The sequence below is a fragment of the Parasteatoda tepidariorum genome, chromosome 3 (assembly GCF_043381705.1).
Source record: "Parasteatoda tepidariorum isolate YZ-2023 chromosome 3, CAS_Ptep_4.0, whole genome shotgun sequence".
In the NCBI taxonomy this organism is placed as follows: Eukaryota; Metazoa; Arthropoda; class Arachnida; order Araneae; family Theridiidae; genus Parasteatoda; species Parasteatoda tepidariorum.
Window position 1 is genome coordinate 13,205,476 of NC_092206.1, and position 17,941 is coordinate 13,223,416.

The following is a 17,941-nucleotide window of genomic DNA, read 5'->3' on the forward strand; positions in this document are numbered from 1 at the left end:
TCGTTGTGTTGGCAAAGCTCGAAACGCTTTTGCTACTCGTGCTAAGCAAACCTTGCTCTAAATATTCGACTCCTCTGACGGAATCCAAAAATACTCTTCTGTCACCCACCACCCACAAAGAACAACAGAAGAATCAACAAGTCTTGCGTCATGATTAGGCCCTTCCCTCATTTCTGAATCTGATTCAACAATTGTTCTTCTGATTGAAGGAAAACAAACACCTGTTGTTGAGAAATGATGTAACGATACACGCCATGTTTGGATTCATTCTTCATTTCTCGAACAGATTTTCACAAAAACGAAAAACTCGCTTTTTTATTACATTTTCTATTGCAGTTTTCATTAATTTATTTTAACACACTCATCACCAAAAGATACTTTACGGGAGTTAAAAAATGATCTTCTGTGCTATTTAATCGATGTAATAGTCGGTGAGATTTTTATTTTGGACACAGCTCAAAAATGAGTGTTTCAGAAAATGGACACAGCTCAAAATGGAGTGTTTAATAAAATGAACACAGCTCAATATACGTGTGAAAGAAAATGGACACAGCTCAAAATATGCATTTTAGAAAATTACTACTATTTAAACTGCACATTTACGAAAATTGACATAGCTCAAAATCGGTATTTAATAAAGTGGACGTAGCTATTTAAGAAAATGGATATAGTATTTGATTCCATTTTTCAAATTTATCTTCTGAAAATTGTTCTTTATTTTTTTAGAGTAAAGTAATGATTCAAATAAATTCGTAATAAGATGATGTCGTTCATTTGCTTAAGTCACTAAATCACTTAATATAATAAATGCTAAACAGGCAATTCATGTATCTTTCTCTCTCTGTCTCTCTCTTTTTTCTTCTTAAATAAAATGTAATTTTCTAAAATCATTAAAATTGTTTAATTGCATATCGAAGTTGTTAATTATAAACTTCTTTAAATTATCCAGTTTAGTATTACTTTGCGCACATCCATTTTCGGGCCCATCCTTGGTAACTAACAAATTACACGAAGTTCAGTACTGCAATAAGAATGCGTTATAAAAAATCCCTCTTTATTCGCTATTACCTCAATTTACGCTTCTGTTTTCTTATTTTGTAATCTGGCAATCTTACGACGAAAATATTTTAAATCATTCTTGAAAATTTTCCTGTTCATGTAAGTTCATTTGAATTCGGTACTAGCTTTATAGATTTTGTTTTATGTTTTGTACTGATTTTTCTTTACATTTTCTTTATTATTTTTTTTATGTGATATTTCTTACTTAATGTGTTCGATTCGACTTTGCTTAATACATTTTTTTGAGTGCTCCTCACACTATAGTATTGATATTTTTTGCTTTGGTTATATTGATATAATATTAGAAAGCACTCCTTTTTGTGGATATAATCGTGTGAGCTGATGAGGAGATTCTATCCTTATTTATTTATTTTTTTCCGAATTTTTATTAAAATGCTTTTTTTTAATAATTTTCCTTTTTCTTCATTTTTTTGCAGTTTTTTTTTTCATGTTTTCTATACATTTTGAACTTATTTCATGAGTTCTATAAACTTGCAGCTTATTTATTTTCCTAAAATTTATTGATTTTCTTAATTTTCTTCTTGTTTCTTTTTGTCCTTTCTGTAGTTATTTATTATGCTATATATATATATATATTGCTATCATGGGTCCTTTAAATTTATAATAGTGGTATTAAATTGAAGGTGAAGGAATTTTAATTGATTGCCCCATTATGATAAAAAAAAGTAAGAAAAATTAATCACTACAAAATCCCTCCTTTTAGTTGTTAAATTTGAGTTGAAAATTGAAAAGGCGTATTTTGGGCTGCGTCCATTTTATGAAATACGCCCTTTTACTTGGATCTATTTTTTTTAACAAGCCTTTTGATACGTGAGAACATTTTCTGAAACACGCTTTGTGTCCATTTTCTTAAACGAAGTAATGTTTTTAGAATAAGGGTGAAGATTTCCTCCTTTAATGATTGACCGCTTTCTGTCCATTTTCTTAAACGAAGTAATGTTTTTAGAATAAGGGTGAAGACTTCCTCCCTTAATGATTGACCGCTTTGCGTCCATTTTCTTAAACGAAGTAATGTTTTTAGAATAAGGGTGAAGATTTCCTCCTTTAATGATTGAGATGAGACTTCCTCCTTCCGCTTTTAATGATTGGAATAAAACTGGAGAATGAGGTGTAACTTTGTTCTGTATGAGATTTATAAACAACCTGATATTATTAAATACATAAAAATAAGTAGACTGAAGTGGAAGGCCCACGTAGACCCTCTGGAACAAGAAAGTGGAGAAGGTTGTGGTTGAGATGGGCTGATTCGGTGGAGTCTGAATTTCTGGTAATTAATGAAAAGAATTCGAGATCAAAGATAAATCGGAAGTCATATGAAGAAATCTTCAGAGGAAGGCATTGACCCACATTGGGCTCTCTGGCCAAATATGAGGAATATTTTGAAATTATTTTAACAAAAACTTTTTAAATGCAATTTCGAAAAACACCGTTAGTAGTTGCCCCGTCTCACATTTTTCTCCAAAATATCCAGTTTTGTATATTTTTACTTATTCGGCCTCGCATGCATTACTGGAGATATCTCGAATTTTAGAAAAAATTAGTTCTCCATTTTGCAATTACTGCGCCATCTATGAACTAAAATAGAAAAACCTGTTGGACAGAGTTTTTTTTTTTTTTTTTACAAGGCATCTAAATTTGTTTAGAAAATCAGGATTCATATTTTAGATTTCGAAGTTGAACCTTCATTCAGACCCCCAAGGAGCAAGTTTTAAGGTCGAGTCTGATATCATCATTAAGACATCGTTTCAAAATAATAAACATAGATAGATTTATATCACTATACATTTATATCTATAGATATTTCTCGAAATATATTACCATTAGCAATATCTATTTAGTTAGTAAGAAAAATATGTGTTACTTTTTAAAGAGTTTTTTTATACTTTTCAATAGTTCAGTCTGGCTATCATACAAGTATTTTTTGATGAAAAGAAATTGAGAAAACTGTTACTCGGTATTTTATTTAAGTTACTCGATATTTTATTTTTGATATTGTGTAGCAGTCAAAAATAAAAATTCCTATCTTTGAAAAATTCATCATGTATTTTCATCCGTTTTTAATTACTTTATTCCAGGTGGATAAGATCAGTGAATAACAAGAAAATTCCTTTTTTTTTCTTCAATTTTACTTGATTCGCTTGGCGGACGTACAAAATAATTAAATAAATGTGACTCAGGTATTTAAACTTTCCATTATTTGCAATAATGTCATAAAATTTTAATAAAAAGTGAAAAAAGTAAAAATTTTATAATCTTTTATACTAAAACCGCTTGGGTAAACTTACGCATCGGTTGAACCATTCTCAGTTGATAATCTCATACCTTTAAAAAGTGACAAGAATTTGTTCTATATTTTGGAATTCTGTTGGCTATCTTCCAAACACACTTCTCTGAGACGAAGAAAAAAGAATAATCCCTACTGACAAAGTAACAAGTTTGAAAAAAATACGAGAAAAAAACCTTTTTCTTTGTTCCAGAATTTAAGTAAGCTATATCGTTTTTTTTCTTCATTTCAAAAGCAAATAACCGCTTTTAGAACAAACTACGCAGACCTAATTTCTTTACCTATTTTTTTCATACACTGCCCCATTTTCAGATAAAAAAAAATATTAGGTAAACACTTGCAGAAAAAAAATTGTAATGAGATAGTGGTATAACTTTCTAATTTTACGTCACGTCAAGTTTTTTTTGAACTATGAATCCTCACATAAAATTATTGATTTTTCAATTGATCCGCTATCTTCATCATTTTAGAGAAAATTACTTTTCTTTCAATTAATATTTCCGTTCAAAACTTTTAACTCTACATTTTTTCTTCTTATTTTTTTAGTTAAAATGACTAATTACTTTTTATTCACCAAAGATCTCAGGGGTCATGTCTTTATTTTCAAAATTACAAAAACTCAAAACCCGATCATGCGACTTCTTATAATTTATTTTAAGGAAGAAAGAAACGCTTAGCCACCATTAACAATATAACAAAATTGTCTTTTTTTTTCCAAATCCTTCTAAAAACAAGTCATCGCGACTAACTAAAACTATAAGTGGATCTTCAATATAATATTTTGCAAGTTACTTAAATTCAATAACTGAGTATTTTAATTGCGATAAATTTTGATGATACATTAGTCACATAGTACTGTATTTTCTATTTAAAAATTGACAAACGAGTACTTCACGATAATCGCCTCTATATCTTTTTTGTTGATAGTGAGCCAATGTGTGACTAACGTTCTGTGTGACTAACGAAGCAAATCAGATTGTGACTAATGTATCTTTGATTTAAAATCTTGGAAAGTTTAATTTTAATGTACAAACATATTTTGTACATTAAATTGTTGAAGCCGGTGCATACGTAATGGCCAAAACATTTCATACTTTGAGTATTTCTCACATCACGATTCAGATTTTTTATTTGCTGTCATTAGCATAAAACTAATAAAAGCTATAGAAAGTTTTTTTTTAAGCCTCTAAAATACTTCTATATCCCTAACTTAAAGGTATTAATTTGTTATCTTAATTTATGATCCTTACGATTTTTATTATCATTCCAAACTGAAAGCGGTTGATCTTCATTACATTATAGTAATTCTGTGATAACTCTTTATTATAAAAACTATTTGACAAACATTTTCAAACGGATGCTGTAATTGACTAATACAGGCTGGGATAGCCTGGTCGGTAGGGCGCTGGGCCCATGCCCGAGAGTTCGTGGGTTTGAACCCCGCCGACTGAAGACTCCACGTGTAGTAAATGGTGACTGATGCACGTTAAATCTGTCGAGTCGCAAAGTCCTCCATGTTCCCATAACAAATCCTCTGGGTGCACTGGATTGGAGATTGATCGTTCCCTGATTCAGGTCAAAATTACGATTTGTGTATGAATAAATAGACGTATGAATGGGTTTGCCCTATAAACGGGTATGACGTATGGTGTGGCAGAAGTCAAATTCTTGGCCATAGATGGCGCCACTGAAAAACAAGAGCAATCACACCCCTCTGCCTAAACAGACATACGAAAGCAAGCAAGCAATCAATTCTGCATAAAATCTTTGCATAAAACTGCATCCAGTTACGATAGGCAGTTATAAAAATGTATACAAAGTTGTTAGGTATTAAGCTTTTGTACTTTTGCAAAATAATCTTTTGTGAAAAGAAATTAACGAGTTTTTTTTATGGTAACTAAAATTAAATGGTAGAATAAAAAAACAGAATTTGCAGATGCGGTTGCAATGGCCACCGAGAAAATTAGTTAGGTTTAAATTTTATTGCATCAGAATAGGCAACTAAATCTGCAAAACCAAATTTGGGCCAATGCATTTAATCATTTTGGGATCTTTCAATTCATTTTAATACATTCAATTCATTTTACACTCAATACATTTTAATTTAATAAAAGAACCCTCAAATAATAATTGTACGAATCGAAGGGACTTCTTGCGGTATGGGACGAAATCAACGGAGCAAACAGCCACAGGGTGATTAAAAACTTATCTATCAGTCGCAACTTCCAGTAGAATGCACCCCATGTGCATTTTATAATGCTTTTGAATTAATATGGGAATATAATGAATATTTTATAATATTCTGAAAAATTTATTTTACGTTTATTTCTTAAAAATTTTCGAGAGTTTTGAAATTAACCTCGTAATATTTAGCATAGTTTGAGAAATGCATAAAAAATGCCTTACAATATTAATCTTTTGCATACGGCTGGTATAACTGGTGGACCAGACTGATGGGTTTCATCATACTAAACGCCGTAAGCAAAGCGTTAGTATCAACAGTTTTTTTAAAAAATCTTTTACAGATTTCAATTTTTAACAAAGCTGCTGCTGTTAAAAATGCTGCAGTTAGCCACTGGCCGGCAGAGAAATTTTCTAATTTTACCTTATACTTCAGGAGTGAAGCCTTAAATAATTATTTTATCACTAACGGGAAGCAATTTATATAAATGTGGTTCAGTTAGACTGTCATACTTATATAATGCATGGAACGCCAAGGTCTTCTGTATGGGATACTTCAAGTAAAAATTAAAAAAAAAGAAATCAGTGTTGTGTTAATCAGTGTTCTGTTAATCAGCATTGTGTTAGGAAAATAAAAATGAAACAAAATTTTAAAAGAATTTATAGATTTTTTCGGAAATTTGTCAAGCAAATTTTTTATACACAAGTTATAGGAAACAGTAATTATGAAAACTCCGTAATTTTTAAAAAAAAATTATATCAAATAATTCTGAAGCTTTTTTTTTCGAGAAATTAATAATTATCTCTTATTTAAAAAGCGTTATATTTTAATTTACATTTACATTTAGAAAAAAAAGCAATTTTTAAAAATATTAAATTTTTCTTTGACTGTCTCGTAAAATATCTCTGAACATTTATTGCATTATAGGGAAGCTAGTATATAATAAAACCATTTTAGATTTTTTTAAATGCCTTTTTTTGCATAGCAAATGCTACAAAAATATTCTAAATAATAGACTGTCATGTGATCACTCGAATATTTTGCTGGATGCGAATCTGTGTACCAAATCAAATAAGTAAGAGGAACTAATGCTCAGTTAGTTTCATTGAAATCTTTCATTAAATGTTATATTTTCGTTTTAATTTAGCATTTGTTGACATATTTTTTTTATTTACATAGTTCTTCTACATGAAATTTGAATCGATAAAAACGCTTATTTTGGTTCAATGAAACAGCCGTTGCCCAATAATCGGAATCGAAAAAAATGAAGGAAAAAAAAACCTGCCGAAAGTAAGAATCAAGTATCATCAAAAAAATTTTCTTTTCTGGATCGTAACTCTTCTTTGATGTGCGCAGAATAATGTATTTAATCCCAAAGAAAATTTTCTTTGATGGTTTATTTCGTCTTTAATAACCGGCTAAACTTTTATTATTTTTATTTTATCACAAGCTACGAAGAAAAGCAGGAGGTAACATTTCTGGAAATTTTAACAACAAAATTGGCTTTTGACAGAACATTTTTTTTTATCTCATTAAAGTATTGTGCATAACAAATTTAAATGTGAGAGTTAAATACAAAAACATTGCGTTTTACTTTCTCATCTAGGCTTTTTTAAAGCTCGTAATTCAATATCTGATTTTTTTAGAAGCATTGTTGATTTCAAAACTTTTTGTTGCATAAACACCTTTAAACTGCATTATTTTTGTATAGAGAAACGCTCATACAATGAAAAGAGAATTAACTGCTCATATTTACGGCAAAAAAAATCTAAATGTTTGTTGTTAATCAAAATATTCTGTCTGCCTTAGACTCGAGAATTTCATTTGTGTTCATTTTGGATAAAGTGCAAACATTATTGTACTTTACCTAAAAAGGTGGCCTAGAGCAAGAAACAGCTGGTCGATATTAAACATTTTAAACAATTTCTTAAACAACAATTTCATCACAAAATTAATTTTTCACAGCAAAAAACAAGTTTTCTTTATAAAAGTATTGTTTAGCAAATGAAATAAAAATTGCATTTTGTTTCTTAATTTAGACTTTTTAAAACACAAAAATTCGTTTAAACAAATTATTCAATATTTTTATTTCATATAAATTCAGTAAGCTATCAAGAGGAAGTTTAGGAGCTATATTTCAGCTTTAATGAAGCTTTATTATTGACGCAGGAAAGATATGCACTTAATCAACAAAGATTTGCCTGCTTTTCGTCGTTTTTGGTTGGTTCTTATACATTTTACGAGTTTCTATTGGAATAAAGGACTTAAAACTATTGTCTTTGCAAACACTAAGATTTAGAATGGTGTATTTTTTTTTTTGAATGCATATACACTTTCGAAGAGCTAGAACATTCAAGGGTTCGTACGTTCTCCCAGTCTGAATAAGACTGAGATTGTTTGGAATGCCCTCTATTAAACAAGGGCAACCACATCCATGAACTGATAGAGGAGTAGTTTAAATTATTTAAATTGCTTAAACAGCTGCTGGATGACACGACGTAAAACTTTTTATATTGCCCTCGATGATGGACACATACCGTATTGACATTTTAAACCCGAATGCCTACTGGCAGCAATTACATTTTTTCACTTTTACAGTTACAGAGCGAAATTTTTAATTTTCCCCCAAGAACACAATCTAAGGTCTTCTGGATATTATCTTTATTGTAATATCCTAGCATTATTATATTTCTTTTGACATCTAACCTCACTTACTTTACTAAACTACGTATATAGCCGCTTATGATTCATCCTTGGCGATTGTTTTCCAATGCAATATTTCTGAGAAAGCTGCGAATGGCATGAATCTATACTGATATGAATCTATACTACAACTGTCAAAGTGCAAAATGCACTTCAATATATGCGTATATCCTGGAAAAAAATATTAACACTTCCCCCGTTAGTTTATTTATTTATTTATTAAAAAAAATCGAAATTTTGTTGAATGCCATAAAAATTAAATACTTGTATTAGGAATATTATTACAAAATGAACGAAATACTTATTGTTACACAATAAAATATTACGAAATTTTTTAAAAGAAATATTGAAGTAATAAAAATTTATGTGTCATTTCAAAGTGTATGTTTTTACAATTAAATATGGATATTTTCTGAGATTTTGCGGTTACGCTTAATAAGGTACAATATTGCTGGGTTTTTTTACCAAATTTATAAATCGAGACGCAACTTTGTGAAAACCTCCTAGTCCGAAAGACCTGAAAAATTTCTTAGGAAAATTCCGGAAAATGCGAAATTAGAAGAAAACGCAGCATTGCGAAAATATGAAAAAAGCAGTATTTTTTCTCCGATGATTTGTTGAAAAAGCGGGCAAAAATGTGTAGAAAATTATTATTTCAGATCAATTCTCAAACTGAGTTTCTTACATAAACATTAAAATGTTTAAAAAAACTGTCACAGTTTAATTAAAAAGTCTGAAAATAGATCTGCCATCTAAAATTTATGGGTCGCCAATGGCGACATGGCAGTATGTTGCACAGTATCCAAGAGTTTAAAGTGGGAAGCAGCAGCAGTGCTATTAACTGTACAAGCCTAATCAAAAGTCTAATGAAAGAAATATGAAACATGATAAATTTAAACGATGTCATCTAGATAATGATGCCAGATATGATTCGGCAGCACCGATCAAAGCACCCCTTACCAACTGTATTTGATCAATGGGTCTGCACCACATCGTACCACGCAAATGATGGTATTGCAGTCTTTAATTTTATCCTAAAAACTTCGAAAGCCATGAATGTGTCCATGCTGACATCTTTTTTGACATACCACGGAATTTATAAATAACTTTCTTAACTCTTCAGAAGTGGGAAAGATACTCCCCACCAACTTCGTTCATTTTAAAATGTTGGTGGGAGGCTTCATTTTCACCTATGTTTCGTGGTGCCATCTGCTGAATAGTTCATAAAATACAAAAGAAGTACCAATAAAGTGCTTTGTTTACATAAATGTGGGTAACAGTAAACATTAGCGCGGTGTTAAGAAAAGCGGCCTACGCTATTTTCTCTTGAGCGTGATGCATTTGTTCATTTCTCATCTGTAGTTATAAACGCAGATTTTATAAATTTGGCAATTTATAAGCCCAGAAATTCAAGCTTATGGCCAAATTTTAACAATAGATGAAACTTTGTAAATCCCATCCACATTCCCACAAAAAAATCATGAAAACCATATTTATTTTAGCCAATAATCTAAGTGAATTTATTTTTATAAATCAACATCAGTCCCTAAAATATTTTAACATAACATTCATTTCGAAAATGGCCCTATAGAAAGTTAAACAATGTATCATTCCAGAGGCTTAGTTAGTTATTATTTCTAATGCAAAAGCCATAATCGGTTGCACCAGCACTTCACACTTGGTGAAAGGAATGCCAAAACATAAAAATCGAGTTAAATCAATGAATTAGAAGCCTATGTCTTTTAGATAAAATATAACATCCTTGTGTAAAAGTGTCTCCGTTAAAAAACTGTGAAGTTGGAAATTCATAATTAAAGTGACGTTGTCTAAGTTGTTTACATTTAATGCACTGGGTTAAGATGTGCTTCATTGTTAAAGGCTCATGGCATCATGAAATACGGGATCTGGTTTATTGCGACACAAGTGTTTGTGGGTAAACTGAATGATTCCAATTCATAGAGTTTCCAATTTTCTAATGGTTTGATAGGAACTATTGATGGTTTTATTTGAAGCAATTTATTATGAATTTCCATGCTGCATCTCACGCTTTCAGATAATGTGCTATTTATGTCATTTTTAACATCCGTATGAATCATGCGTTGGTTTGAAAGATTTTGGGTGGATTTGGCCATTCCATTCGTTTTCTAAAATTCCAACATCCAGAGACTTGGAAAAAAGCAGTTGGAGCACTTACACACAAAAAAAAAAAAAAAAAAAAAAATTAAAACCATTTTCCTTGAAGGATACCAACTGATCTGTTAGTTACCAGTCTTGGGCTATGTCTTGGATCGACTACTAACACGCAAACTAGTATATTTTTGCATCGGATTATCTCTAAATAATAAAAGTTTTATAATTGTAGGCATTTTTCATTACAGTTCTTTTAAATAGTGATTAAAATAGGACGAAGTACGCGAAAACTGAGCACGATTTAAGAGGCTCAAAGTTTTGACCACTCTCACGACGTAACTATTAGGAATACATTGACCAGATAGCTATTACTTCCCATGTTTTGAGAATCAAGAAGTTGTATTTGTCGGAAAAAAGGTACGTTTATTCAAAAGTGATTGTACCTGATTTTTTACATTAAATTATCATATTTAGGGTTCTGCGCTTCGAAGAGGAGAGATTGCATTTTAATATATAATGATCTGGTCAATATTTCATAATTTTATTCAGGTGCTCTGTTTTTTTAAATCCTGAGAACAGTTCACGGAAAAAATATTCCCATTTGTATTCATTCACCTTTTTCACAATGTTGTTGTCGTCGGCCATTGAGGCAGAGGGGGTGCGATAGTTCTTGTTTTCTGGTGGCGCCATCCATGGCCAAGAATTTGACTTCTGTCACACCCATACGTCACATACGGACGGTCACATTCATACATCCATTCATTCGTTCATAGATCGTAATTGTGACTTGGACCAGAGAATTATCAATCTTCAATTCAGTACTCCCAGATAGATTGATTTGCTATGGGAACCTGGAGGACTTTGTGACTCTACAGATTTAACGTGCACCAGTCACCATTTACTACACGGGTTATCTTCGGCCGACTGGATTCGAACTCTCATTTTCAGAACCTGCCAACCAGGCTATCCCGGCCTCCACCTTTATCACAATGACAACCCTTTATATTATAAGATATCAAACTTCTTTCAATACCTTTCTCCCAACTTTTTTCATTTTATCTTTATTTCTTTTATTTTATTTGGAAAAATCACTCATAGAAACCGTTGTCATAGAGAGTGATAACGTACGATCTTCCATTCTCATTCAATCATACATTTATAAACTTCAAAATAATTAAGCAAATTGGCGAACTCAAATATTGATGTCAGTTCTCGATTGATTGTCTCTTAAGAAATTGAAATATTCCAGAAAACTTACAACATGTTAACTTTTTTTAATATGCAATGAAATATCAAAAGAATTACAAATGCTTTTTTAAAAACAAGATAGTTTTGCCTTACAGAGAATACAAACGGAAAAATAAGAAAGAAAAAACCGTGGTAAACCTCAGGGCTAAAGAGAATGGAAGGGCTAGTTCACTCCTTTGAAGAAACTCTCTCGGCGCCAAACCTCCTATTTTCGCCTGTGAAGTCACGGTGGCGCAAAGCATGAGCTTTTACTTCAAGAACAAAGCGTTCAGTCTAACTAGCTTTAACTAATATTGGAGCATTCCTTTTTGTGACATATTCCAAGACATTCTTTGTTTCCTATAATGATTTTTCTCAGTTTTGTGAAATGAATTACAAAAATTTAAAATTATTTATGAAATGCCAGTTTGTGCGATTGCAACTTACAAAAATTCTGATCGAAACACGAACGGAAAAAATATAATTTTCCATGTGTTTCCTAAAGTAACTGAACAACTATGTAAAGAATGGCTTCAACGTTGCAAAGTTAATACACAGATGGCGTGACACAGTTAATATTAAATATGAACGAATATGCAGTAAGCATTTCTTAAAACAAGATTATGAAGATAACATGAGAAATCGTTTGCTTGGATTTCCCATTAGAATGATTTTAAAATTGCTGTAACTTTACCAAGTGCTCTCTTAACTAAGGGAGGACTATTACGTCAGCAGCATGGATAGAAGTGTGTAAGGAAATTGAGAACATTTTTCAAAGTGTGCATGGGACAGAAAATCAAAGTGTCATCAAAGAATTTATAAGTGAATTAGAGGGACGATATCCCTCAGTGAATAAAACTACAATACGCTTATTTTGCACTTCAGAACTTTTATAAGAATTCGCCATCTAAATTGAAACTGCCCAGCTACTTCGAAAAAAAAAGGCAGACGAAAAAATTAAAAAATGAATAAGTCAAAGAAAATAAAAACTTAAATGAAAAGTATAGATAATTAATAGTTAAAATTCTCCTAGTTTCATAGCGTAGTTTTTAATGTAGTTATTCCAAATATTATTTTTTTAATTATAATTATTTTTTTAATATAATTATATTCCTTTAAATTTAAATATATATAAACAATTGTAAAATTTATAATATTTTCATGAACCTAAATTATTATTTTGTTAGAATAATTAGCGTTTAAGGTTGTTGTTTCCTAATGATTAAGTATAAACATTAACAGCATATTTTGAAATCAAGATTCTACATTTAACCTAACTTTACAAATTATTATTATCGAACAATATGTAGCTAAAACAGTGTCGATATATTCATTAAATTCTTTTAATAATAAAAGTTAAAACTGAAAATTTTAAAATACAGTATTTATAGCGCCATTTACGACTGGTAAAATATTTTTATTAGTTTAAAATGGTATTTAATTTAATATTTTGGCCAAGAAAATTCTTTAAAACTATGTCTTTGAAAGGAAATAATATTTTAATTGCATAAAGTTTGAAAGTTAATATCAAGAAAAAGTCGAACTTATTTTTACAGAGAGAAGGATACAGAGTTTTCATAATATCTTTGCTTGCGATCTCTGAGATCTGTGTGCAACGTCACGTCATGAGGAGGGAAATCGTAGCTTCAGCTCTAAGAGCGGAATGAACTAGCCCTTCTATTGTCTTTAGCCCTGGTTAAACCTACCAGGTGAAAACGCCATGCTTCTCTTAAAATAATTTCAGCAAAAAAATAAATATATATCAATAACTATTAATTTTACATGCGTTCAAATGTAGAACATTATATGACATTTTAAAACTGCTTACTAATAAAAACAAGTTTGATGAAGTGAGTTCTACACCTGATATTATTTATAATTTTTTTTAAAAAACACTTTGTTGCACATAAATTAATGTTTTCCATAAATATATATTAATTTCCTCAAATCGCAAATTTTTCGAGGTCTGACTTCACATCAAATCATGGTTTATAAATCTGGTCTTCTTAAATTAGTAGTAACACTGTAGTAAATTAATAGTGTGCTAATTCAATAATTTTAAATAATTGAGTTTAAATTTAAAAAAATATTAACTCATATTTCTTAAATATTATATTTAACAACTTAACTAGGTGTAATATAATAATTAAGAATATTTTTTCGTGAAATTCTAAAAATGGATAAAAAAATAATAATCATATTATTATTAAGGTTTAAGGAGTTTTACAGCGTTAAAATGGCATTTTTTGTTTGTGCAAACTCAAGCCAGAATAATTTTATATCAAATGAGTGCTTTATAAAAAACAAATATGCCAGAAATTTTATGCTGAATAAATTTAAAATTTTGCAATTCCGTTATTTAAAATGTGCTCGAATATGAGAAAAACTTTAAAAACTCGCGTTTTTTTATTTAGTAGAAAAATTTAAGGGATGAACTTTTAATTTTGTTTACATTTAACTATTAAAAAATCGCTCGATATTAAAAAATCGTAAGGTCCATCGCCTTTGTTTTGGGTATTTAATTTAGCATCAAAATTTTTTTTGTAGCGCAAAAACTGTAAAACGTTGAAATTACTAATGCGTGTAGAAAAGTGTACTAAATCTTCGATACAATAAAAAAATTGAATTTGTTCGAGAATTATTAACTGTAAAACTTGTTGTAAAAATTACTATCCTCTACAGACCGCAGGAATGCAACTGTAGAGATTTGACTAGCTGAGCAGGCTATATTTGCTTATGAACCATAAAGAGAAGTGTTTTTGAAATTCTAATTAGTTTGAAAGTTATTGCAATTTAAGAACTTTTTTTCGTGATCTTTTTTCTTAATTTTTTTTAGTTAAATTTTCTTGCGTAAAAAATAAAAAGCCAAAAAATTCGAAAGTTTGTTTAACTATAGAAAACATATAGAGAGCGATGGAAATATAGAGAGCTAATATAGAGAGCGATGAAATAAAAAATCTTAATATATTTTAGACTAGAGTCAGATATTGGTTGATCTACTTTTTCTTATAATGCAACTAAAGAGTGATTTTGTATTATAAACAACAAGATTCAACAAGATTTTTGCTTTCGAAATTTCCATTTGTTTGAAAGTTTTTTTAAGTTTAAGTGCTTTTGGGGGATTTTTTCAGCTTTTTTGCTGGGGTCACAGTACCCTTGCAACAATTTTTTTAAATAAAGGTATTAAAGGTAATAAAGGTATCATTTTGTGGATGCTTTACATGCTCATTTAACTTATAATCAATAATTTATCTTCAAAAAGTAATTAAACTGCTTAATTTTTTTAAAAAAATTCAAAATTTCAAAGGCTCTTTTATTTTAACCTATTTTCAAAAAAAAATTTTCTTAGTGCAATATTCATCTTAACAATTTTATGCATTCTTTTGTTGATATACCAATTATAATATTTTTTGTAGATTATTTTGCAAAAAAGTAGAAAAAAAAGGTTAAAAATTCCTGTTAGGTATATATTACACGCTGTAAAAATTGTAATACCTCATAAAATGCTTATTCCATGCACAGTTTAAACAAGTGTATTATACTTAAGACAAAAAAAGTTTCATTCAAAGCTTTATCTTAAATAGACAAAATTCCTTAGGGATTTAATTAAAATTAAAACAAAATTATCATCTACGACAAAAAGCACTTTAAAGTCTGTCTGCTGAGCAAGTTTCCGAATTAGGACAATCTAAAATCATTCATAACTTTTTTAAAAATGTAGATAGAGAGACGATTTTTTTTCAGTGCATTTGAAATAGTTTGAAGTTTTATTATAAGTAGTAATTTTTTCTCTATATATTTTGGTCATTTTTGGATACTGTGACCCTTTAAATATTGACAATTTATTCTTTTTTTTAGAAAGTATATTTTTCCGCACAAGATCCTTATTTTAGGAACTCGTACTTGAGTAGATGTCTATCAAAAGTAGCATTTAACATTCATAGTAAAATTTTAGAAAGTGAAAAAACAATAAATAGCGATAAAAACCATTTCGTATTTTAATTGTTATAAGTTCAACTACTGAAATTACTTCTCATTTATTTCTCCTTATTGAATCTCACAATTCTTAGGTTAATTTTTTCTCAAATACAGATGATTACTTTTTAAATTGAGTTAATCGTCTATTTCATTGTGATTAACAAAATGTTCGTACATAAAGCTCAAATAATTGCATATTTTGAAACCAAAATGTTCATTGCTCTTGTCGAAACTATTGAGGTTTAAGAAGAAATTAACAATGATGAATGAGAATCAAATATGTGGGTTGGTGAGCGCAGCGAGCAAAGTGAGGAGCTTCCTAGTTCATCTCAAAACTTTATAGTTAAATGAAACTTGCTTGTAGATAGTTTTTGAAATCTTTTTGGTAAAAAAATTATAATATAAGCTCCGTACATTACATGCTATTGCTTATTTAAATTTTAAATAAATTGAGTAGAGATTTTATATGTTTGCAAATATTTTAATAATTTCACCATATAAAATTTCTCAAGCCGTATTGTTAACATAGTTCAATTATTCACGCTTATGTAGTGCTGTTATAATCTCATAGTTATACGTTTAAAATTTTATGTTTGCAAATAATCTACCGATTTCACGACATGAAATTTTTCAATCATTCAATCATTGGCAACTTGAGTTAATAATTTTTTTTCAAATTTTGGTGCTGATGTAGCATTTGAAACACTTTATTTAAATTATTATGCTACAATTTTATATATTCAAAAGTACGGAAAGATTGAAAGATACTTCAATATGAAGTAAAAAATATTGTATATGTACTCAAAGTGCTAACAATTTTAACGTAGGAAATTTTCCAAACAGCATTGCTAACACAAGTCAATAAATCTTTTAAATTGTCGATACTGAACCAGTTCTTATAATAACTTACAATTACAACTTAATTAAATGAGACTCAAAGAAAATATTTATGCAAAAGCTTTAAATAGTTAGAACATTGTTGATATATCAGAACGTGTATAAATAGAGTTAATGTGAATGTGATTAATGTTCTGCATTGTCAACATAGGCTCAAAAAAACCTTTAAAATTGTCGACACTGAACCGGCGCTTGTAATCCTTTTCTATTACAACTTAATTAAATGAAACTCAAAGAAAATATTTATGCAATAGCTTTAACTAATTAGAACATTGTTGATATATCAGAACGTGTATAAATATTAGAGTTAATGTAAATGTGATTAATGTTCTGCATTATCAACATAGGCTTAAAAAAAAACTTTAAAATTGTCGACACTGAACCGGTTCTTGCAATCCTTTACTATTACAACTTAATTAAATGAAACGCAAAGAAAATATTTATGCAATAGCTTTCACTAATTAGAACATTGTTGATGTATCAGAACGTGTATAAATATTCGAGTTAATGTGAATGTGATTAATGTTCTGCATTGTCAACATAGGCTAAAAAAAACTTTTAAAATTGTCGACACTGAATCAGAGCTTATAATACTTTACGAGTGCAACTTAATTAAATGAAACTAAAAAAACATATATGTGTAATACATTTAATTAATTAGAACGCTGTTGATTTGTCTGAACTTGTATAAATATTGGAGTTAATGCTATAGTTTTTTAAATTGCATCCATAGATATAACCAAAGTTAATAAAGATTTCGTACTTACAGGATTCCGATAATGCAGACCAGGCTCGGACTCGGCTTTTTGCAGTATTTTGGTCACGAAACTCATGTTGGTAATGAGCTCGCCACTCTAAGGCGCCCCTGCAATTTTTTCTTGGGGGGTGCAACGACCTGGGGAGTGTATGGTGTGGCGCCCTCACAATACAATCTCTGTCTGTTACAAACAGTGATGAATGCCAAGCATACTAAAAAAAGTTCTAACTTTCGCCGGGGGGAATCTCCTGAGAACGCTATTCTCTAAAACCATGCATCCCTGTTTTTGCAGCAAAATGCAGCAGTGAGGAACGATTTTTCCGAGCAGAGGAATGAAAGATGTTCTTTTTTTATCGAGATTTCAAATCTTTGTTTGCTTCTGCTAATTAATTTGAGTCGTGATTCAAATGTGTCACACATCGTTAAATTAAACAGTTTCCTTCATTGTTACACTTGCTCGGGTTCACTTATTATTATGTTAAACAAACATGCTAAATATACCTTTCGCATATGACACATAAGGTAAATAACTATAATATGAGATTAAAAAAAAGAAATATTTGGTACAAACAAATAAATTTTCATCTGCACGAATTTAGAAGTAAAACAATATGGCAACATTTAAAAACATTCAATGAATTCCTTATATATGAATAATAATAATTAATATATATATATATATATATATATATATATATATATA

General features: G+C 29.7%; 1 protein-coding gene across 1 annotated transcript in view; it reads right to left on the minus strand.

The window, feature by feature from the left end:
* LOC107446782 (32 kDa beta-galactoside-binding lectin) overlaps positions 1 to 17,545 on the minus strand; it is a 46,933-nt gene extending 29,388 nt beyond the window's left edge. Inside the window, exon 1 of the mRNA XM_016061542.4 lies at positions 17,249 to 17,545. Within this exon, the coding sequence (XP_015917028.2) occupies positions 17,249 to 17,314 (66 nt within the window). The 5' untranslated portion in view covers positions 17,315 to 17,545. The remainder of the gene's footprint in view (positions 1 to 17,248) is intronic.
* Positions 17,546 to 17,941: the final 396 nt, after the last annotated feature.